The sequence below is a fragment of the Lepidochelys kempii genome, chromosome 26, assembly GCF_965140285.1.
Source record: "Lepidochelys kempii isolate rLepKem1 chromosome 26, rLepKem1.hap1, whole genome shotgun sequence".
Lineage (NCBI taxonomy): Eukaryota > Metazoa > Chordata > Testudines > Cheloniidae > Lepidochelys > Lepidochelys kempii.
The window spans coordinates 16,105,118-16,127,825 of NC_136405.1; the positions used below are offsets into that span (position 1 = coordinate 16,105,118).

General features: G+C 48.4%; 1 protein-coding gene across 1 annotated transcript; it reads right to left on the reverse strand.

Annotated features, from left to right (window-relative positions):
• Window positions 1-257: 257 nt before the first annotated feature.
• Window positions 258-6,614, reverse strand: LOC140903601 (interleukin-1 beta). The gene is made up of 7 exons (XM_073325126.2): window positions 6,378-6,614; window positions 5,627-5,695; window positions 5,284-5,332; window positions 4,391-4,601; window positions 3,182-3,352; window positions 2,374-2,519; window positions 258-1,669 (listed from the first exon to the last, which is right to left on the reverse strand). The coding sequence occupies exons 1-7, from the start codon at window positions 6,551-6,553 to the stop codon at window positions 1,457-1,459; spliced, it is 1,035 nt and encodes a 344-aa protein (XP_073181227.1). The 5' UTR covers window positions 6,554-6,614; the 3' UTR covers window positions 258-1,456.
• Between the last annotated feature and the right edge of the window lie 16,094 nt (window positions 6,615-22,708).

The following is a 22,708-nucleotide window of genomic DNA, read 5'->3' on the forward strand; positions in this document are numbered from 1 at the left end:
AATCTCCTTCCTTAGAGGTTTTTAAGGTCAGGCTTGACAAAGCCCTGGCTGGGATGATTTAGTTGGGGATTGGTCCTGCTTTGAGCAGGGGGTTGGACTAGATGACCTCCTGAGTTCCCTTCCAACCCTGATAGTCTATGTTTCTATGATTCTATGAAAATAGCTGGGAAACAGGATTTTCTTTGACTTCCGGTCCGACCCAATTTGTTGACTGCCATGCACACAGGCAACAAAAGTTACAAGCAGAACAATGTGATCACCAATACAGATTTGTTTATTAAAAATCAGGCCAGCAATATTAAATTGGTCAATAAATAAATTCCAAAAATACCCTCATTTATAATTAACATGTTAACAGAAGTTACCAACAGTGAAATAGTTAGAGCAATTTAATTTTGAATTAAAACAACACAATAGCATGTTTACAGAAAAAAAAAATCACGCTGCACGATGATGGCCATTCCTCCGTCTCTAATATTTATATTATTTAATGTATGTGTATATTAGTCTCACAGCAAAATGACTGACCAAGTATTATTCTTTTCTGAACTACAATCAGTTACTTACATAGTAAAAAACATCCTGATTGGTTAATAATTTAGATTGGTTAATAATTAAATCCCACAGTGTTTTAATATCATAAGCTGAAAAGACACAATAAAAAGCCACATGTGGCTTGCAAGCCTTAGTCTTGCTGCTTTAAACTCATGGGCAAAGGTCTGGCTTCCATAGGGCACAGGGAACAAATTCCTAACGCAGCTGGGTCCTGCTGAGTAATTGAGTAACTTTACCCAAGTCTCTAAGGCCAGGCTCCGCAAAGGTATTTAGGCACTGAACTGCCAGTGGGAGTTAGGAGCCTACATATCTTTGCGGAGCTGGGCCTGAGAGTTTGCAGAATCAGGGCCTGATGGTGTGATATGAACAATAATAATTAATGAGGCCCTCCGGGTACAACACAGATAATTTACATGAAATTAATATACAATGATCCTGCAACGCAGAATGGAAACCCCCCGCAAATCTGCATGGTTGGGCTGATACAGCTTATGAGAAAGGAGAGGTTAAAGTGGGTCTGGGGGAGATCCACAAGCCAGGGGCCGATCCACAAGCCAGGGGCCATCGGCCTTAGCTTGCTCACCGAAGCTGTGGAAGGTGGGAGAGAAGAGACAACCACTAAGATAAGCCTCTAATAAAGAGGGCTCTAATATAGAGCTCTCACGCCAGTAAGAGGTTAATTCTAGATGCTGGAGCTGGATCAGACCCACTGGCCCATGCTCTAGGATAGGGCAGGGCACAAAGCAAACAGAAAGACACAATACATACATGTTAGAGATGTGTTACAGTCACGTTCTGAGCCATGAGCCAGGGCTCACTCAGAAATACAACCATTCCCCCATGTACTTAGTACATACAAAGATTCTGCTGAAACCAGTAACTGCCGGTTTGGGATGTGCGCTCAGTGCTTGGACTGGGTGAGGAAGTAGTTGGTGATGAACACTTCCCCAAGCCGGTTGGTGATGCCAACGGGCTGGTTGTTCTGGGGGGAGGTGCAGATGTACCAGCCACGGTGGGCGGCTGACTCGAACTGGGCCGTGCTCTCGTTTTCTACCTTGTAGAAGATGAAGCGCTCCAGCTCGGCTCCGTCAACATCCTTCAGGATATCGGCCTCCTGTGGCACAAAGGGCAGCCCGGTTAGAAAGAGAGGCCAGAGGAGAGAGCTATGCCAGGCCTCTCTTTCTAACCGGGTCTAGCAGGAAGAGCTCTCTTGGTTCCCACTCCAGTGTGCTACCCATTGCCCTACACTGCTGCTTAGATTGCCTGGGGAGGAGGACTGGGCAGGGAGCTCTGGGGTTGGCATCCACAGAAATCCAGTGCTGCTGGAGGCTGGGAATGTCCCCCAAGCAGCCTGGAATTATACTAGTTCTCACCCAGGGGGAAGGGAGAAGTGGAAGTGATGGGTTCAGGTACTGGGTGATCCCACAACATGTGGGGGCCTGATCAGAGCCAGGGTGAGTCCCAGTCCGATCTGCTAGCAGGAGTAGAGTAGCCCATTAGCCCTGCAGGAGCTGGAATCGAGCCTGGCTCATGCATCATCCACAGAACGATTTACTAAACTCTGGCTTTGCAAGCTTTATCGCTGGGGCTGGCGCATGAGGCAGACGGATCCCCACTCAGCTTGCAGGGCCCAGCGGTGGTTTATAGGGCTGGCAACTTTGCTGGGGCCCTGGCGTGACAAAGAGAGAACGCCCGTGGAGACCACAAACCCTCCTCCGAGCAGAAACCCACTTTACTTCCTGAGTGGGCGGCTCTTGGTTTCTCAGAAAGCGAGTGGCAAAGCAGATGCCAGAGCCTGGAACACCCCCGCCCCCTTACCTCCAGTTGCAGCACCGGCTGCTGGCCATTTTGCACACAGGACAGGTAGAGACTTCTCCCCTTGATGCCCAGAGCGACCGGAAACCTCATGGAGCTCTGGTTGCTTGTGCCGCTTTTCGGTCTATAGAGAGCCATGTTTAACTTCACTGCAAGATGGGGAAATACGGAATCAGCAACGGCACAAAGAACGGCTGTCTGCATTCTGCGGGGAGAGATGCAGCCAGCGCCGGGAGCTAACTAGGGGAGCCACTCCACAGGCTGCCTTGCCATGTGTTCAGAATGTCCTGGGCCAAAGCCATTCAGTGTGTACGCCCCCAGGGTTCCCCCGGTGTCTCACTGGGGGCTTGGAACATACGAAAGCTCAGATTCTCCAGTCCAGCGGCCCCAGGTGGAAATCAGGGACCTGAGTACAGGATTCAGACCAGCTGCTTTGGCAGATGTGAGGAGCAAGGAGTTCAACACAGAGGAAGGGCCCTCTCTTGGGATTGCCTGGGGGACCACCCTGGCCTTTGATAAGAGATTGGCATGGCCTGGCTATCTCTGTGATTGGCCTGGATGTTCTCAGGGCCAGTTGAGATTGGAAACCAGAGCTGTTAAAACTGATCCAGCCTGGAAACTTCATCAGATCAGGTTTCTCAGAGGGCTTCTGGTATCACCCAGATTAGAAATAATGTAGCCCAAAAACAGAGGAGCAGAGTGCATGGGAGAGTGCCAGGGATTCGGGTCCTTCATTGGGGGAAAGTCAAAGGTTAGGCTAGCATTTTGGGTGAAGGTTTGGGCTGATGCTCGGGTATTGTCCAGACCTTACCTTGGTGTCTGATGCTGGGGCCTTGCAAATGCATCGCCACCAGCTGGGCGGGAGCCTCCAGCTTGAAGCACTTCTGGTCAGTGTCCCGAATTTCGTAAGAGATGGATCTGAAGTAGCGGTAGATGGAATCCACCGTGTGGGTGACATTGTGACTCTCGAATGAGATGGTCTCTGAAAACAAGAATGCGAACAAGGGTTAATATCTACTCGCATTCTCTGAGCCCATGCTCGCCGCTCCTGCACGTGGTCCCCAGAGTGACTCAGAGTGCAAGGAACTGATCGGTGTGTTTGTGATTTAATCAACATTGCCAAGATGTGTGTCATAGGCCCCGTACAGCTAACAGCTAATGGGGATTCCCCCTTTTCCTTAGTGGCAGGGCCTGTGCTGTGGGGTCAGGGGTTGGAGTCCTGCCTTGGTTCTCACTGCGGAGTTCCTGGCAGCTGTGAATTTGCAGCAACACTCAGTTAAAGTATTTAGAGCCTGGTAGCTGCTGGGGACTGAAGAGCTGCCTGTGACCCACAGTGATGGGTGCCTTTCCCTGACTGGAGCAAAGGGTCATATTGGCCACCCCTTCCCTATCCAAGGGACTTGACCTCTCACCCTTCCAGGAACCAGTCTCATACACCCGGTGCTCCTGCTGGGATGCAGGGGGAATGAACTGGTAACAATCAGACTCTGCCGTTCTCAACCATCGATCTCAAAACACTTGATAATCAGCTCCATTGCATTGGTGGCGAAACTTAAGGCTGAGTGAGGGGAATGCACTTGGACAGGTCCCACGGTTCAGGCACTAGCCTAGACCTTAGCAGACCTGGGTTCAGTTCCCTGCTCTGCCATTGACTTCCTGTGTGACCGTGGGCATGTCACTTTGTCCATCTGTGCCTCAGTTTCCCCAAGTGTAGAATGTGGAGAATAGCCCAGCCCCACAGGGGTGCTGTGGGATAAAGGCATTAAAGATTGTGAGATGTTCAGGCCCAGGGCCTCAAAGCTATGAGGCACCTAACTCGCATTGATTTCAATACCTTTGAGGATCTGAGCCTTAGACAATCTGGTGTCATGTAAATGCCTTTGGTAGCTCTCTAGCTCGAGACTTGCCCCCCGACGCACAGAGCTGGCATTAGTGGGGCTCCAAAGCCCCTTGTGTGTCCCCCCTCAGCCCCAACCCTTGGACGGGGTCACTTAGCTCCAGGGATCCCCTGGGGCCGTACCAAAGACAGTATCGAAGATGCCCGTCAAATCATCGTCCGTGAATGGTCTTGCTTTCAATGCCTTCTTCATCTTCTCTGTGGCGATCACCAGCACCACGGATCTGCGGAAGACCTTGGGAGAGGTCTGCTCTGTGAACTGCAACTGGATGCCCAGGCTGCAGGCTGAGCAGCTCTGGGACAGGGAGCAGGGGCTCGAGCCTTGGTTGGAGCTCTGTGGGCAAGGAAAGCCCTGTGAAACAAGCTGCTGCCCCACCCTCCCGTAAGAGCTGCTTTAGCCTCAGCAGCCGCCAAGGCCGAGTCAGGTTCTTCCCCCTCCATGAGGCGGGCCAGCGGTAGGAATCTCCTCTCAGATCCACCCCAGGGCTCCTGTCAGTGCCTGTTCTGTGCTGAGAGCACCCATGGGTGAAACATGACTCCACTGATGCCAATGTGCCAGTGTGAGCCGCGAATCCCCTGCCCCTACTTCCCCCCAGCAGGTGACAGGAGAAGCGTCTGCCCATGTCCCTCAAGGTGTCTTCTAGATTGATGGATCCAGGGAGACTGGAGCAAACCATCCCCCAGCAATCCTGGCCACTTGCCACCTGCCTAGCCAGCACCACCACTGATTGCAAGCCAGCCTCCTTCGCTTTCCCCTGGAGGGTGGGGGCTGAATGGTGAGGGGACGCTAACAGCAGGTAGTGAATGCCAGCTGCTGCTGGACATGCTTTTGCTATAGCCCTGCTCTCTGCATTCACTCAGTCATGCAGTTTCACTGGGCCAGACATTCCATGGCCCCTAGGCCCAAGGAGGACACTATCCCACTATCACGTGGGAGCTAACTGGGGCCTGACCCCTCTTTCACCAGGGTATAAAATCCCCAGGAAGGGCTGTTGGACTGAGACACCAATCCTTACCTTCCCCAAGTAGCGGTGGTCGACTTCGTAGAACTGTTCATCGTTCACACTGTAAGCGAGGGACAAACAAACAAAGCCAGTTATTCCCCAAAGAAGAGATTCTACAGCAGTTACAGATTCAGGACGAGTGGCGAAGGCATTTACACTTATCGTAAGCTAAGGAGACTTAACTCGACAAAGATTTGCGGGCATTGCTATGCTGGTTTGGGCTGAAGCTGGCCTTAAGCAGTACCTAGGCCTCGTGCTGTTTCTTTGCATTGGGGTGAATTTCACGGTGAAACTCCAGCAAGAATCCCCAGCTCTGAGACCCTAGAACATGGGGAGTCAGTAAATCCAGGGTTACCTGCAGAACTCCATCAACTCCTCCTGTACATCAGGAACGGCTGCCATAGCTGCTTCTCGCTTATGAAACCTAAGAGGCGAAAAAAACAAAGATGTTCACCCTTGCACCCTGTGCACCTACAGCCAGCCATGGAGAAAGAGAGACTGTCTCCTAACATACAGGCCACTGAAATCGGTCAGACGTGTGTCCCCTTATGCCACCGCTGAATCTGTCCTTGTAGCAATAAAGACAGGGAGCTGGTGGCAGAAAACCTGGACACAGGAATACTGGCAAGACTTTAAATGAAGATAACGTGCTTATTTGCTGTAATAATAGGGTGAATTGATATGCTTGCTATTTTGATACTATGGTGAGAAGAGAAATAAATCTGTATCTAGGTGAGAACGTATTGTGAAAGCAAGCAAGCCAGCTGGATTGCCCTGTAGATCAATTGATCAATCAAGGATTGATAGATATTGCATGCCAGCTAGTCTTTAAAAACAAATATTTGTCAGAGATGCTGAGTGCTTGCAGCTCCCAATGATTTCAGCTCAGCACCTCTGAGAATCAAGCTGTACCTGAGTTCAAAGCCCCAAATATGGTTTGCACCATCTATTACAAAGTTCTTCTAAAACAGCATGCCATGTATTTCTATATGCCTCCACTGCAGGCGAGGCTGCCTCGTAAATCAGCAATGTCTGCTGATCAGGAACTCCCAACCCCAAGTGCCAGCTTGATATTGCCAGCTGCAAATGAGCCCTGAGCACAATACCTGTGTGATGCGTGCCGCTGGCCCTTCCTACTTCCTGGAGGACTGATCTCTGTCTCTCTCTTTGAGTGTCTCAGTGTTGACTGGTTCCTTGTAGCTGATGGAGGAGCATGATATAGAGGGCAGAAGAGGAAGAAGGTGTGGTTTAGCTGGGAACTTCCCCAGAGATATGGGGACATAAAGATATTCTTGTAAATTTCACAAGTGGGTGAAGTACACGAAAAAAGGAAACTTGGTGATCAATACTGAGAAACTAACTCGGCCTGAGAAGGAGACCCCCCCCCAAAGGAGCATGCAAATGAAGGATGAAAACTGTCCCCACTGCACTTCAATTCCACGAGGTGTATGCCCCACATATGTCCCACTTCAGCCCTTTGGACAGATGTGGGACATAGACCTTATGCTGTCTCTCTACGAGGGGGCAAATTCTGCCCCAAGAAATTTCACTGTGGCCCAGGCAAGCCCTCAGGTTTCCTCCCAGTCCAAACCAGGAACATGATGAGGACGCCATCTCACTTCAGTCGTGGCAAGCTCCTTGAGTCCCTTTCCTGCTAATGTTTCTATTCCCAGAGAAGACGCACTGCCTCCTGTCTCTTCAGTCCGCCAGCATACCCGCCTACTGATCACATAGGCTTGCTCTGAATGATCTGCTAGCTGAATCTCTCTGTAATCATAGAATCATAGAATCATAGAATATCAGGGTTGGAAGGGACCCCAGAAGGTCATCTAGTCCAACCCCCTGCTCAAAGCAGGACCAATTCCCAGTTAAATCATCCCAGCCAGGGCTTTGTCAAGCCTGACCTTAAAAACCTCTAAGGAAGGAGATTCTACCACCTCCCTAGGTAACGCATTCCAGTGTTTCACCACCCTCTTAGTGAAAAAGTTTTTCCTAATATCCAATCTAAACCTCCCCCACTGCAACTTGAGACCATTACTCCTCGTTCTGTCATCTGCTACCATTGAGAACAGTCTAGAGCCATCCTCTTTGGAACCCCCTTTCAGGTAGTTGAAAGCAGCTATCAAATCCCCCCTCATTCTTCTCTTCTGCAGGCTAAACAATCCCAGCTCACTCAGCCTCTCCTCATAAGTCATGTGTTCCAGACCCCTAATCATTTTTGTTGCCCATCGCTGGACTCTCTCCAATTTATCCACATCCTTCTTGAAGTGTGGGGCCCAAAACTGGACACAGTACTCCAGATGAGGCCTCACCAATGTCGAATAGAGGGGAATGATCACGTCCCTCGATCTGCTCGCTATGCCCCTACTTATACATCCCAAAATGCCATTGGCCTTCTTGGCAACAAGGGCACACTGCTGATTCATATCCAGCTTCTCGTCCACTGTCACCCCTAGGTCCTTTTCCGCAGAACTGCTGCCTAGCCATTCGGTCCCTAGTCTGTAGCGGTGCATTGGGTTCTTCCGTCCTAAGTGCAGGACCTTGCACTTATCCTTATTGAACCTCATCAGATTTCTTTTGGCCCAATCCTCCAATTTGTCTAGGTCCTTCTGTATCCTATCCCTCCCCTCCAGCGTATCTACCACTCCTCCCAGTTTAGTATCATCCGCAAATTTGCTGAGAGTGCAATCCACACCATCCTCCAGATCATTTATGAAGATATTGAACAAAACCGGCCCCAGGACCGACCCTTGGGGCACTCCACTTGATACCGGCTGCCAACTAGACATGGAGCCATTGATCACTACCCGTTGAGCCCGACAATCTAGCCAGCTTTCTACCCACCTTATAGTGCATTCATCCAGCCCATACTTCCTTAACTTGCTGACAAGAATACTGTGGGAGACCGTGTCAAAGCTTTGCTAAAGTCAAGAAACAATACATCCACTGCTTTCCCTTCATCCACAGAACCAGTAATCTCATCATAAAAGGCAAGATTAGATTAGTCAGGCATGACCTTCCCTTGGTGAATCCATGCTGGCTGTTCCTGATCACTTTCCTCTCATGCAAGTGCTTCAGGATTGATTCTTTGAGGACCTGCTCCATGATTTTTCCAGGGACTGAGGTGAGGCTAACTGGCCTGTAGTTCCCAGGATCCTCCTTCTTCCCTTTTTTAAAGATTGGCACTACATTAGCCTTTTTCCAGTCATCCGGGACTTCCCCCGTTCGCCACGAGTTTTCAAAGATAATGGCCAATGGCTCTGCAATCACAGCTGCCAATTCCTTCAGCACTCTCGGATGCAACTCGTCCGGCCCCATGGACTTGTGCACGTCCAGCTTTTCTAAATAGTCCCTAACCACCTCTATCTCCACAGAGGGCTGGCCATCTCTTCCCCATTTTGTGATGCCCAGCGCAGCAGTCTGGGAGCTGACCTTGTTAGTGAAAACAGAGGCAAAAAAAGCATTGAGTACATTAGCCTTTTCCACATCCTCTGTCACTAGGTTGCCTCCCTCATTCAGTAAGGGGCCCACACTTTCCTTGGCTTTCTTCTTGTTGCTAACATACCTGAAGAAACCCTTCTTCTTCCTCTTGACATCTCTGGCTAGCTGCAGCTCCAGGTGCGATTTGGCCCTCCTGATATCATTCCTACATGCCCGAGCAATATTTTTATACTCTTCCCTGGTCATATGTCCAACCTTCCACTTCTTGTAAGCTTCTTTTTTTATGTTTAAGATCTGCTAGGATTTCACCATTAAGCCAAGCTGGTCGCCTGCCATATTTACTATTCTTTCGACTCATCGGGATGGTTTGTCCCTGTAACCTCAACAGGGATTCCTTGAAATACAGCCAGCTCTCCTGGACTCCTTTCCCCTTCAAGTTAGTCCCCCAGGGGATCCTGGCCATCCGTTCCCTGAGGGAGTCGAAGTCTGCTTTCCTGAAGTCCAGGGTCCGTATCCTGCTGCTTACCTTTCTTCCCTGCGTCAGGATCCTGAACTCAACCAACTCATGGTCACTGCCTCCCAGATTCCCATCCACTTTTGCTTCCCCCACTAATTCTACCCGGTTTGTGAGCAGCAGGTCAAGAAAAGCGCCCCCCCAGTTGGCTCCTCTAGCACTTGCGCCAGGAAATTGTCCCCTACGCTTTCCAAAAACTTCCTGGATTGTCTATGCACCGCTGTATTGCTCTCCCAGCAGATATCAGGAAAATTAAAGTCACCCATGAGAATCAGGGCATGCGATCTAGTAGCTTCCGTGAGCTGCCGGAAGAAAGCCTCATCTACCTCATCCCCCTGGTCCTGCAGAATCACTGCAGAAGATGCGGCTCTGCCTAGGACAAGATGTTTAACCCTGTTTGCCAGGAGGCCGGTGGAGCCTACCCACCTTACTACACCGCCAGAGCATGATTGTTAACAAGATTCACTGCTACAAGTGTGAGGTCCAGTCCTGGGTGCAGCTGAGCGCTGGCAGTTTTCATTAACTCCAGGAAGAACTGTGTGTATGGCTAGAGGAAGCTTTTTTTGGCAAAAAATAAATTAACCAAAAAATGCACTTTTTGGGACATCAATTCAGGTTGAGTTTGGGGAACAGTTTCACAGAAAAAACTGAGAACAAACATTTTGGAAATGTCAAAACTTTTCATTTAGACAAAACAACCTGAGATGAACTATTGTGAAATGACATTTTTGAAACTTGTTTGGAGTGTTGCGCTTGCTGGGTTGGTCCCAGGATATGAGAGACACAAGGTGGCTGAAGCCATAACTTCTGCTGCTGAAAGTGACAAGGTCTGAGTTTACAGAGAGCTCTTCTTCAGGTCTGGGAATGGCACCTAGAACGTCACAGCTAATACAAAGGTGGAACAGTTAAGGAGTTAACACACGTTGCAAGAGAACATTCAAGGTGAAGTGGGCAATCAATACCTCCAAAGTCATAGGAAAAAGAAGAGTTCCTGGGTTACAGATTGTTGAAATGACCCATAAATCTAGAGTCTTTATTCACTCCATGATTTTTGGAGCCTAGCAGACTTAGGAATGGAACTTCCCCGGATCATCTTTTGAAGGTGTTGTGCAGTTTGAAACTAAGTGTCAAATCAAAAATGACATTTTTAAATGGAAAAATGTCAAAAATATTTTTAGGATTTGAAATGTGTTTCAAAATGCTGATCCGAACAAACAGTCACCCAAACCAAATTTCTCCAGTTTTTTGACTTGGCGAGAAACCCCCCACAAATTCAGACCCGGTTATAAACAAACCAAATTTTCTTTTTCGGATTTGTCTGTTCAGACACCAAACTGAAAAAACAACTATTCGTTCAGCTCAAATTGCGAGTAGTCGGCTCCATTCAGGATCAGGCCCAGTCTCTGCTAAGTCTAGTGTGCTGAAATGCTTGGGAGGTGGGAGAAGGACATTACCGTGAAGAAAATTTAAGGCAAGGAAATGGGTGCAGAATAAATAATACTAATTAACATCTCGCCCCTCCCCCAGCCCCTCCCGGACTCTTATATAGACAAATTTTCATCAGTAGCCTTTGGGTATGTCTATGCTGCAATTAGACACCCCAGCTTTCCCCAGGCCAGCTGACTTGGGCTCACATGGTGCAGGCTAAAGGGCTGTTTAATTGCAGTGTAGAAGTCTGGGCTCGGCCTGGAGCCCAGGTTCTAGGACCCTGTGACCCTTGCTCCTTTCTGCCCCCCCACCCTCCACCCCAGCCCCAAAACTGGAGACACTCCGCCCCCCACCACCAGGGCCACAGTGGGGAGTGAGAGCTCCCAGAGCCCTGAGGCCGTGGCAGGGAACGAAAGCTCCTGCAGTCCTGGGGCCACAGCCACACTGGGGCTTCCCTCACCCTGCCTGCCTGCCCAGCACTTCTGTCGGGTACGAGGGTCAGGGTGCTGGGGCTTCCCCTGCCCACTCTGTGTCTTCTGCCAGGGCTCCAGGCTTCCTCCACCCTGCGGTGGGTTTCTGCTTGGGTAATTATTTTTCTGGGGGCCCCCAAAAGGGTCCCAGCTGAGGGGAGGGGGAACTGGCTGGAATAGAGGGCAAGGAGGGCATGGGCTGGCAAAGAGCTGACCAGAGTGGAGTGTGGGGGGTGGCTGGGTATACGGCTCAGCCTATGGAAACAAGGAAGCAAGGACCCTGTAGTAAGCTGCTGCCTCTCATCTCTTCAGGAAGCAGCAGGGTGTGCCAGAGATGTTCCTCTGGCAGCAGCAGCAAACAGAAACTCTGGGGCTGATGTTAGTGGAAATCTGGCATTTCCAGGTTTCTGATTATCTCCAAAATCAATAGGGCTCTTCCTACTGCTCCCTCAAACATTCCCTGGCATTTGGGAATGGATTGGATGTGGGTTTCAGAAGTTACCAAGCCACGGACAGAGAAACAAACAGAGAAATGCCAGCTAGCGAGACATCAGTCCCAGTGTAAATGAAAAGAACCCTGGAGACTGGGACTAGTTCTGGTGGCTGCACTTCAGAAAAGATGTTGACAAACTGCAAAAGACTGAAATACCCAAAACACAGGGCCTGGTAATAATGGGGGGCTTTAACTACCCAGACACCTGTTGGGAAAGTTATATGGCAAAACACAACATTTCCAATATGTTCTTGGAACGTATCAGGGACAACTTTTTGTTCCAGACAGTAGAGGATGTAACCAGGGGGACAGACATGATAGAGTTGATTCTGTCTAATAGGGAGGAATTGGCAGGGAATCTGAAGGTGAAAGGCAGTCTGGGTGACAGCAATGATGAAATGATAGACTTAATGATCCTAAGGAAAGGAAGGAGTCAGAGCAGCAGAATAAGGATAACGGACTTCAAAAAAGCAGACTGATAAACTCAGAGGACTGGTAGGTAAAATCCTATGGGAAGAAAATCTAAAGGAAAAAGGAGTTCAGGAGACCTGGCAGTTCCTCAAAGAGACAATATTAATGGCACAACTGCAAACTCTCCCGATGCAAAGGAAAGCTAGGAAGAACAGTAAAACAAAATGAGTTACACCTGATCAGGAACATTAAAAGCAATAAGAAGAGTTTATTAACGTACATACCCTGATGGGTTCAGTCACAGAGATCCCCTGGGGACTGTCACCTGATGTGTTGAAAATACCTCAGCCTGTTTTCCCTGCCAGCCTGGGACTTCCAGAACCCTGTCTTGTTGAGCCAGACATGCTAGCCTGGTACAACACAGACCCACGGTCTGGACTACGCCCCCAAAGCTGCAGGCTTTAAGTGAAAACTGCTCAGCAGGTTACCTGTCTCCAGCACCCAGACACCCAGCTCCCAATGGGATCCAAACCCCAGATAAATCCATTTTACTCTGTATAAAGCTTATACAGGGTAAATTCATAAATTGTCCACCCTCTATAACACTGATAGAGAGATATGCATAGCTGTTTGCTCCCCCAGGGATTAATCACTTATTCTGGGTATTAATTAATAAACAAAAGTGATTTTTGTTAATTATAAAAAGTAGGATTTAAGTGGTTTCAAGTAATAACAGACAGAACAAAGTAAGTCATAAAGCAAAAGAAAAGAAAACACGCAAGTCTAAGTCTAATACATTAAGAAACTGTTTACAGGTAATATCTCACTCTCAGAGATGATCCAATAAGCTTCTTTCACAGACTAGACTCCTTCCTAGCCTGGGCACAATCCTTTCCCCTGGTACAGTCCTTGTTAGTTCCAGCAGACATCTTAGGTGGTAAACAGGGGCTTTCTCATGATTGGCCACCCTCTTTGTCCAGCTCCACACGATTTTATAGCTTTGGCACAAGGTAGGAATCTTTGTGGGTCCTAACCCCTCCTTCTAAATGGAAAAGTACCAGATTTAAGATGGATTCCAGTATCAGGTGACATGGTCACATGTCCTATGAGACCCCAGCCTCCATTCTTCCTAGGCTGGCCCGCACATGCACAAGAAGGTTTGCAAGTAAACAGAACCATTGGCAGGTCATTGATTCTGAAGCACCCGTAATGGCTTCCACTTAATATGTTTACATCAGTGATACAAGTTTATGTCTTATTCTCCTAACTCCAGACCTAGAAATAACACACGCAAACAAATGGGATGAGCACACTTAGTAGATTATAAACTTTGTAATGATACCTTACAAGAGACCTTTTGCATAAAGCATATTCCAGTTATATCATATTCAGATTCATAAGCATATTTTCATAAAGCATATAATAGAATCATAGAATATCAGGGTTGGAAGGGACCTCAGGAGGTCATCTAGTCCAACCCCCTGCTCAAAGCAGGACCAATCCCCAGCTAAATCATCCCAGCCAGGGCTTTGTCAAGCCTGACCTTAAAAACTTCAAAGGGAGGAGATTCCACCACCTCCCTAGGCAATGCATTGCAGTGCTTCACCACCCTTCTAGTGAAAAAGTTTTTCTAATATCCAACCTAAACCTCCCCCACTGCAACTTGAGACCATTACTCCTTGTTCTGTCATCTGCTACCACTGAGAACAGTCTAGATCCATCCTCTTTGGAACCCCCTTTCAGGGAGTTGAAAGCAGCTATCAAATCCCCCCTCATTCTTCTCGTCTGCAGACTAAACAATCCCAGTTCCCTCAGCCTCTCCTCATAAGTCATGTGTTCCAGTCCCCTAATCATTTTTGTTGCCCTCCACTGGATGTTTTCCAATTTTTCCACACCCTTCTTGTAGTGTGGGGCCCAAAACTGGACACAGTACTCCAGATGAGGCCTCACCAATGTCGAATAGAGGGGAACGATCACGTCCCTCAATCTGCTAGTAATGCCCCTACATATACAGCCCAAAATGCCATTGGCCTTCTTGGCAACAAGGGCACACTGTTGACTCATATCCAGCTTCTTGTCCACTGTAACCCCTAGGTCCTTTTCTGCAGAACTGCTGCCTAGCCACTCGGTCCCTAGCCTGTAGCGGTGCATTGGATTCTTCCATCCTAAGCACAGGACTCTGCACTTGTCCTTGTTGAACCTCATCAGATTTCTTTTGGCCCAATCCTCTAATTTGTCTAGGGCCCTCTGTATCCTAACCCTACCCTCCAGCGTATCTACCTCTCCTCCCAGTTTAGTGTCATCTGCAAACTTGCTGAGGGCGCAATCCACACCATCCTCTAGATCATTTATGAAGATATTGAACAACACCGGCCCAAGGACCGACCCTTGGGGCACTCCACTTGATACCGGCTGCCAACTAGACATGGAGCCATTGATCACTACCCGTTGAGCCCGACAATCTAGCCAACTTTCTATCCACCTTATAGTCCATTCATCCAGCCCATACTTCTTTAACTTGCTGGCAAGAATACTGTGGGAGACCATGTCAAAAGCTTTGCTAAAGTCAAGGAATAACACATCCACTGCTTTCCCCTCATCCACAGAGCCAGTTATCTCGTCATAGAAGGCAATTAGATTAGTCAGGCATGACTTGCCCTTGGTGAATCCATGCTGGCTGTTCCTGATCACTTTCGTCTCCTCTAAGTGCTTCAGAATTGATTCCTTGAGGACCTGCTCCATGATTTTTCCGGGGACTTAGGTGAGGTTGACCGGCCTGTAGTTCCCCAGATCCTCCTTCCTTTTTTTAAAGATGGCCACTACATTAGCCTTTTTCCAGTCATCCAGGATTTCCCCCGATCACCATGAGTTTTCAAAGATAATGGCCAATGGCTCTGCAATCACATCCGCCAACTCCTTTAGCACTCTCCAATGCAACGCATCCGGCCCCATGGACTTGTGCTCGTCCAGCTTTTCTAAATAGTCCCGAATCACTTCTCTCTCCTCAGAGGCCTGGTCACCTCCTGCCCAGGCTGTGCTGCCCAGTGCAGTAGTCTGGGAGCTGACCTTGGAGTGCAACGTCACACATACATTACAAGTAAGAGAAAGATGAAGAAAACCGTAGGTTCGCTACTTAGTGGGGATGGAGAGCTAATAACAGATGACATCAAGAAAGCTAAGGTGTGTAATGCCTATTTTGCTTCAGTCTTCACTAAAACGGTTAATGGTGACCAGATACTCAACACAATAAAAATTGAGAACCGGGGGGAAGGAACATGGGCCAAAGTAGGGAAAGAACAGGTTTAAGAATATTTAGATAAGTTAGATGTATTCAACTCAACAGGGCCTGGTGAAATTCAACCTAGGATACTTAAGGAAATAGCTGAAGCAATTTTGAAGCTATTAGCAATTTTCTTTGAGAACTGCTGGAGGACAGGAGAGGTCCTGGAAAACTGGAGAAGGACAAACATAGTACCTATCTTTAAGAAGGGGAACAAGGAGTACCTGGGGAATTATAGACCAGTCAGTCTAATTTCAGTACCTGGAAAGTTACTGGAGCAAATTATTAAAACAAACAATTTGTAAGCACCTGAAGGAGAATAGGGTTATGAGGAATAGTCAGCATGAATTTGTTGAGAACAATCATGCAAAACCAACTTAATTTCCTTCTGTGACAGGGTTAGTGACCTAGTGGATGGGGGACGTAGTAGATGTGATACAGCTTGATTTTAGAATGACTTTTGACACAGTTCCGCATGACATTCTCATAAGCAACCTAGGGAAATGTGGTCCAGATGAATTTACTGTAAGGTGGGTGAACAACTGGTTGAAAGACCATACTCAAAGAGTGGATATCAATGGTTTGCTGCCAAATTGGGAGGGTGTATCTAATGGGGTCTCACAGGGGTCAATCCTGGGTCCGGTACTATTCAATATTTTCATTAATGACTTGGATAATTGAGTGGAGAGTAGGCTTATAAAATTTGCAGACACCAAGCTAGGAAGGGTTGCAATCACTTTGGAAGACAGGGATAGAACTCAAAAGGACCTTGACAAATTGGAGAATTGGTCTGAAATCAACAAGGTGAAATTCAATAAAGACAGTGCAAAGTACTTCAGCGAGGAAGGAAAAAACTCACATGTACAACTACAAACTGGGGAATAACTGGCTAGGTGGTCACACGGCTGGAAAGGATCTGGGAGGTTATGATGGACCACAAACTGCACAGGAGTCATCAGTGTGATGCAGCTGCACAAAAGGCTAATATGATACCAGGGTGTGTTAACAGGAGTGTGGCATGTAAAACACAAGAGGTCATTGTCCCGCTCTGCTCGGCACTGGTGAGGCCCCAGCTGGAGCGCGGCTTCCAGTTATGGGCACCACCATTTAGGAAGAATGTGCAGAAATGGGAAAGAGTCCAGAGGAGAGGAATCACTCTGTGAAACTCTGGAGCCATGTTATGTCAGACTCGAGGAGCACAACTCTAGGAATTAAAATATTGATGACATTATGGCATCATTTGCGTGCAGAGACTCCAAGCCACAGCCTCTTCCTTGAGCTTTGGGGTTAAAACGCTGGCCTGTGATACCAGAGCTCTTACTTCCGTTCTTGGGTTTACCCCATATGCTCTGTTTGACGTGGGGCCAGGCCTCCCCTCCAGGACCCACAGCTGGGACTGGAGCTTCAGAACAGCTCGGCTCCCACTTTGGCCTTTCACATGTGCAGCATTCAGAGCTCTGTTGGGAAGCCCTGGCCATTTATTCTGGTGCTCTAAGGGGAGCTGAGCTCTTAATTGCCCAGTATCTCGGCTCCCCACCTTCCTCCCACCCTCGGTCTGGCTTGTCTTTTTAGACTGTAAGCTCGCTGTCACACTTATGTTCTGATGATGTCTCTGCAGCACCTGGCACAAGGGGGAGGGGCTCATTTCCGTTAGAACTTCTGTGTGCTCCTGTAATACAAACCACATGGCTAACCACAGATGCTCATCTATCATGAATCAGCCCCCCCAAATTCAGCAGATGGTCTTAAACAAATCATGCAATCTGACAAGTAATTAAATCTGGGTTTTGTTTATATTTGAGCCAGTAGTGAATCATAATGTCCAGCGTTTTCTGTAACCACATGGGTTATAAAATGACATTGTTGTTTTAAAAGAAAGCTGACTGGTCTGGAAATGAAATACATGATGAAATCAATGCCGTACAAATGATACTAAGGAAAACTAGTAGCCTGGAGGCTTTGTCTGCACTGGACGATTTTATTCCCCCTTCCCTCGCAATGGTTAAGTGCTAGTGTGCTGGTGGAAGCACAGATGGAAGTACTAGAGTAGACCAGGTGCAGATATTTTGGTGCCTACCCTCCCAGCACAGAGAAAGCACTAGTGATTTCAGTGGGAGCTGCATCTCTGTACACCCCGGGCTCTCTGACCCAGTTCTACCAAGGCTGGGGAAAGTCAGCTCTGTGCAATGAGGAAGAAACTTTGCTGGCTGCATGCAATGAATCAGTGATTTCCCCACCCAGTTTGGCTCGCTACCCCTCCCCTTCTCTTTGCTGAACTGAAATGGCCCATTGTGCAAAGCTGGCAAACCGGGTTGTGATTGCACAGCTCTTCTGGAATAACTAACTGATAATAGCTAGGCTGGTAGATGCAGCAGGGAGCCGGGAGCACTGGCCACGGCGCAAGACCTGAGGCCTGAACCAAAGTCAGCAAAAGCCAGGCTATGAGCAGAAGGCAGATGTTGTCATGAAGCAGACGTTTGCCTACAAGTTCATTGTCCGGCAGAGGAACTTGGGAAGAACACAGGCCCACCTAAGAAGTATGAGGTATTCATGGAAACACCTTCCAGAAGGCTAGGACAGGTACACCCCAACAGAGAGGCATGGCATAAACCCATTCCTTGGAGAGGTACAGGACCACACCGCCCCCGCCCCCGCCCCAGACAAGGACAGGAGGACAGAATTTTGCATGGAGATGTTTTGTTCGAACCAGCACGTACAAAGTGAAGGGCTGGTAACTAACCATATCAGGAACATGATATGTAACTTGTTTGTATCAACGTATAAAACAGAAATTATAGGGGGCACCTTTGTCCAGCCGAGGGGTCAGCAGAAAGTTCCACCGCTGACTGAGCAGGTACCATTTTCATGGACATACATGTGGTAGCATACCCATGACCACAGAGCCAGGGTGCTAGGACCGTGCCTCATCGACAACTAACCTGGCCGAGCGCCTTCGCCACCGAACCACGTCTGTGGTCTTTCTGGGTAGGACACTCAAGGTCTGCTGGGCCAGCTACCTACGCAGAGCTGGGACGGCATATAGAGAGAACACACACATGCCCGCCGGCTGACAACAGTAGAATTCAGCTAGTCGGGAATGATTCTAACTTGACTTATCTGAGGAATAAAAGTGATTTTATTCCAGAAAGAAGTATCTGTGGGGGAACTATTTCTGAAGAGCTATTGCAGAGTATACCAATCTATTTCCCCATGTAGTTCAAGGCCAGAATTTGTCTGGCTTCAGCTTCCATAGAATCATAGAATATCAGTGTTGGAAGGGTCGTCAGGAGGTCATCTAGTCCAACCCCCTGCTCAAAGCAGGACCAATCCCCAACTAAATCAATTCCATCCATTCCATCTTGTTCTGCCTTTTTTTGGCTACAGTAAACAGCCTTCTGCTATCAGAAATCTTTCCTCGTGTAGACACTTACAGACTGTGATCAGGTCACCACTGAACCTTCTGAGGGGGCAAAGATAATAACAGCAAACGTGGAAATAGCAGAAGTGCTAAATGACTTTTTTGTTTCAGTTTTCACCAAAAAGGTTAGTAGCGGTCAGATGTCTACTATAACGAACACCAGTGAAAATGAGGTAGATCTGGGGCTAAAACAGGGAAAGACCAAGTTAAAGATTACTTACAAATTAGATGTCTTCAAGTTGGCAAGTCCTGATGAAATACTCCTAAAATATTCAAGCAGCTGCCTGAGGAGATATCTGAGCTATTAGCAATTATCTTCGAAAAGACATGGAAGACGGGAGAGATTCCAGAGGACTGGAAGAGGGCAAATATAGTGCCCATCTATAAAAAGGGAAATAAGGACAACCTGGGGAATTACAGACCAGTCAGCTTAACTTCTGTACCCGGAAAGATAATGGAGCAAATAATTAAGCAATCAACTTGCAAGCACCTAGAAGATAATAAGATGATAAGTAACAGTCAGCATGGATTTGTCATGAACAGACCATGTCAAACCAACCTAATAGCTTTCTTTGACAGGGTAACAAGCCTTGTGGATATGGGGGAAGTGATAGACGTGGTATATCTTGTCTTTAGCATGGCATTTCATACTGTCTCGCATGACCTTCTCATAAGCTAACTAGGGAAATACAACTTATATCAATGGTTCTCAAACTTTTTGAACTGGCGACTCCTTTCAGACAGTAAGCCTCTGAGTATGACCACCCCCCCATTAAAAATTAAAAACTCATTTTTAATATGTAACACTATTTAAATGACAATTTTATAACCCTGTTGTTTAAAATGAATTTACCTTTTCTCACCGCTTTTAAATTAAGACTGTCACGGAGTCCCCGGACAATGCTCTGGGACTGCTCCCTCTGAAGCCAGGCAGGACTCTGGTGAAGTCTCCTCTCTGTGAGAAGGCTGTCTTCAGGGCAAGAAGCTCACACAACTTCCACCTTCCTGGGTCTGAACTTGGAGCATTCAGCATCCTCTGCCCCTCCGTGCGCTTCCCACAGCAAGTCTGCCCAGGCGGGGTCCTGGGGAAGCCAGAGGGTCCTGCACCCCAGCTCCGCAGTCAGACATGACTCTTAGCCAGCCAGTCAAACAGAGGTTTATTAGATGACAGGAACATGATCTAAAACAGAGCTTGTAGGTACAGAGAACAGGACCCCTCCGCCGGGTCCATTTTGGGGGGCAGTGAGCCAGACAACCACGTCTGCATTTCACTCCACATCCCCAGCCAGCCCTCAACTCACTCACTCTCCAGCCCCTCCTCCTCTGGGCTTTGTCCCTTTCCCGGGCCAGGAGGTCACCTGATTCCTTTGTTCTCCCACCCTTTAGCTCTCACCTTGCAGGGGGGAAGGGCCCAGGCCATCAGTTGCCAGGAGACAGAGTGTCGACCATTTATGTATACTGGCCCTTTGCTCTGCAACAATCACACCCCCTTATCCCACCCCCTAGAGACTTAAGAAATGCATAAGGGAAACTGAGGCACCCCTACAGTATTCAGAGGAAACATTAAGAATAGTCCCACTTCGTCACATTGACTAAAACACATTTTTATTGAATTATTGTTATAAGCAGAAAAGTTATTTTTTAAAAAGCAGTTACTGTTTAATACTGGGGGGGTGGGGCATGAAGAAACTTTATTAATAGCACTTTTCACAGAAGACTTACTAGTGCCCCATTGCCATCCTTACTTCTGCACTGCTGCTGGTGGCAGGCACTGTCTTCAGAGCTGGGGGGCCAGAGCGCGAAGGCAGCGTCACTGCCAGCAGCAGCGCAGAACTGCGGAAGTAAGGGTGGCACTGCAATATCATACCAACCTTAGTATTGGGTAACATTTGACCTTTGAGCATTAGCTGCTCACGGGGTGCTCTGGTTTAGCAGCCTGATCACAGAACGTGCTTCACCAGATCACACAGCAGGTGGGGCAAGTTCTCAGATAACACAGCACCTGAATTGCCAACGGGGGGCCTTGTCTGGGGGCCAGGTGGCATGTCAGGGGAAGGGCCAGCAGTGGTCTGGCAGGGGGTGTGAGTAGCAAGGTCAGAAACGGGCGCAACTGTACCCTCCAGGGCTTGTTGGCAAATTCAGTCTTTGCGAACAGGGTCAAACAGGTCTTATCATCACTGGTAAAGAGGGCTTAATAAACCAGAGATGGACGTTATGAAAATCAACGTACCTAGCAATGACTTTTCCTACTGGGAAGGGGAAGCCTCGAAAGCCGTTATGAGATGGACTTATCTGGGGAGCATCATTCGCGATAAGGGTGATTGCACATCTGAAGGAAAGCCCAGCATCGGAAAAGCAAAAACTGTGTTTCAAAACCTCAAGGCAGGCTGGAAGGCAGGCGTGATGGATCCTTCCTAAAAGTTTTTTTGGGGGGTGAGGCCCTGCCCCCTCTGTGGCCCTGCCCCACCCCTTATCCCTGAGGCCCCACCCTCCCAGTCAATCTGGAAGTCGGAGCCAGGTGGGGAAGTACCCTCTACCGGGGTCATGGGCTGGAAGCTGCTCTTGGGCTCCCACATCCCAGGCAGGTGGAGTGTCCACAGCTGCCCAGGCTTCCCGGGCCACTCTTATCCAGGCTGGGCTCCAGCTTCCAGTCTGGCTGGACGCAGGGCCTCGGGGAGTGAAAAGGAGAGGCAGGGAGCTGGGCCCATGATGAAAAGTGGACGGGCCAGGTCGTGTGGCCCCCCCCGTTCCGGCACCCCTGTTGAAGGGCCAGTGTGGTCAGTGAAAACACCAAACTTTAAGGTCTTTAGAAGCAATATTCTGGATGAATGGACTATAAGGTGGATAGAAAGCTGGTTAGATTGTCAGGCTCAACTGGTAGTGATCAATGGCTCCATGTCTAGTTGGCAGCCGGTATCAAGTGGAGTGCCCCAAGGGTCGGTTCAAGAAGGACAAGTGCAGAGTCCTGTGCTTAGGATGGAAGAATCCCATGCACCACTACAGACTAGGGACCGAATGGCTCGGCAGCAGTTCTGCAGAAAAGGACCTAGGGGTTACAGTGGACAAGAAGCTGGATATGAGTCAGCAGTGTGCCCTTGTTGCCAAGAAGGCCAATGGCATTTTGGGATGTATAAGTAGGGGCATTACTAGCAGATTGAGGGACGTGATCGTTCCCCTCTATCCAACATTGGTGAAGCCTCATCTGAAGTACTGTGTCCAGTTTTGGGCCCCACACTACAAGAAGGATGTGAAAAAATTGGAAAACGTCCAGCAACAAAAATGATTAGGGGACTGGAACACATGACTTATGAGGAGAGGCTGAGGGAACTGGGATTGTTAAGTCTGCAGAAGAGAAGAATGAGGGGGGATTTGATAGCTGCTTTCAACCATCTGAAAGGGGGTTCCATAGAGGATGTATCTAGACTGTTCTCAGTGGTTCCAGATGACAGAACAAGGAGTAATGGTCTCAAGTTGCCGTGGGGGAAGTTTAGGTTGGATATTAGGAAAAACTTTTTCACTAGGAGGGTGGTGAAGCACTGCAATGCGTTACCTAGGGAGGTGGTGGAATCTCCTTCCTTAGATATTTTTAAGGTCAGGCTTGACAAAGCCCTGGCTGGGATGATTTAGCTGGGGATTGGTTCTGCTTTGAGCAGGGGGTTGGACTAGATGACCTCCTGAAGTCCCTTCCAACCCTGATATTCTATGATTCTATGAAGGGGCCTGATTCCTCTCTCACCTGCACCAGGTGTAAATCAGGTACACTTGCGCTGACATCTGTGGAGTTGTAAACAAGCTTGAGATCTGGAGCAGGCCTGGAAGAGAGACTGTCAGTGTGAGATTAGAATCTATCTATGGCACTTAATACTTGAGCAGCTCACAATCTTTATCCTCAGCACTCCAGGGAGTTGTTAATACAAAAGAGAGAGACTGAGGGGAGGTGGTAGAGACAGAGGAAGAAGTGATTTATTATAAGCTGAGAAAT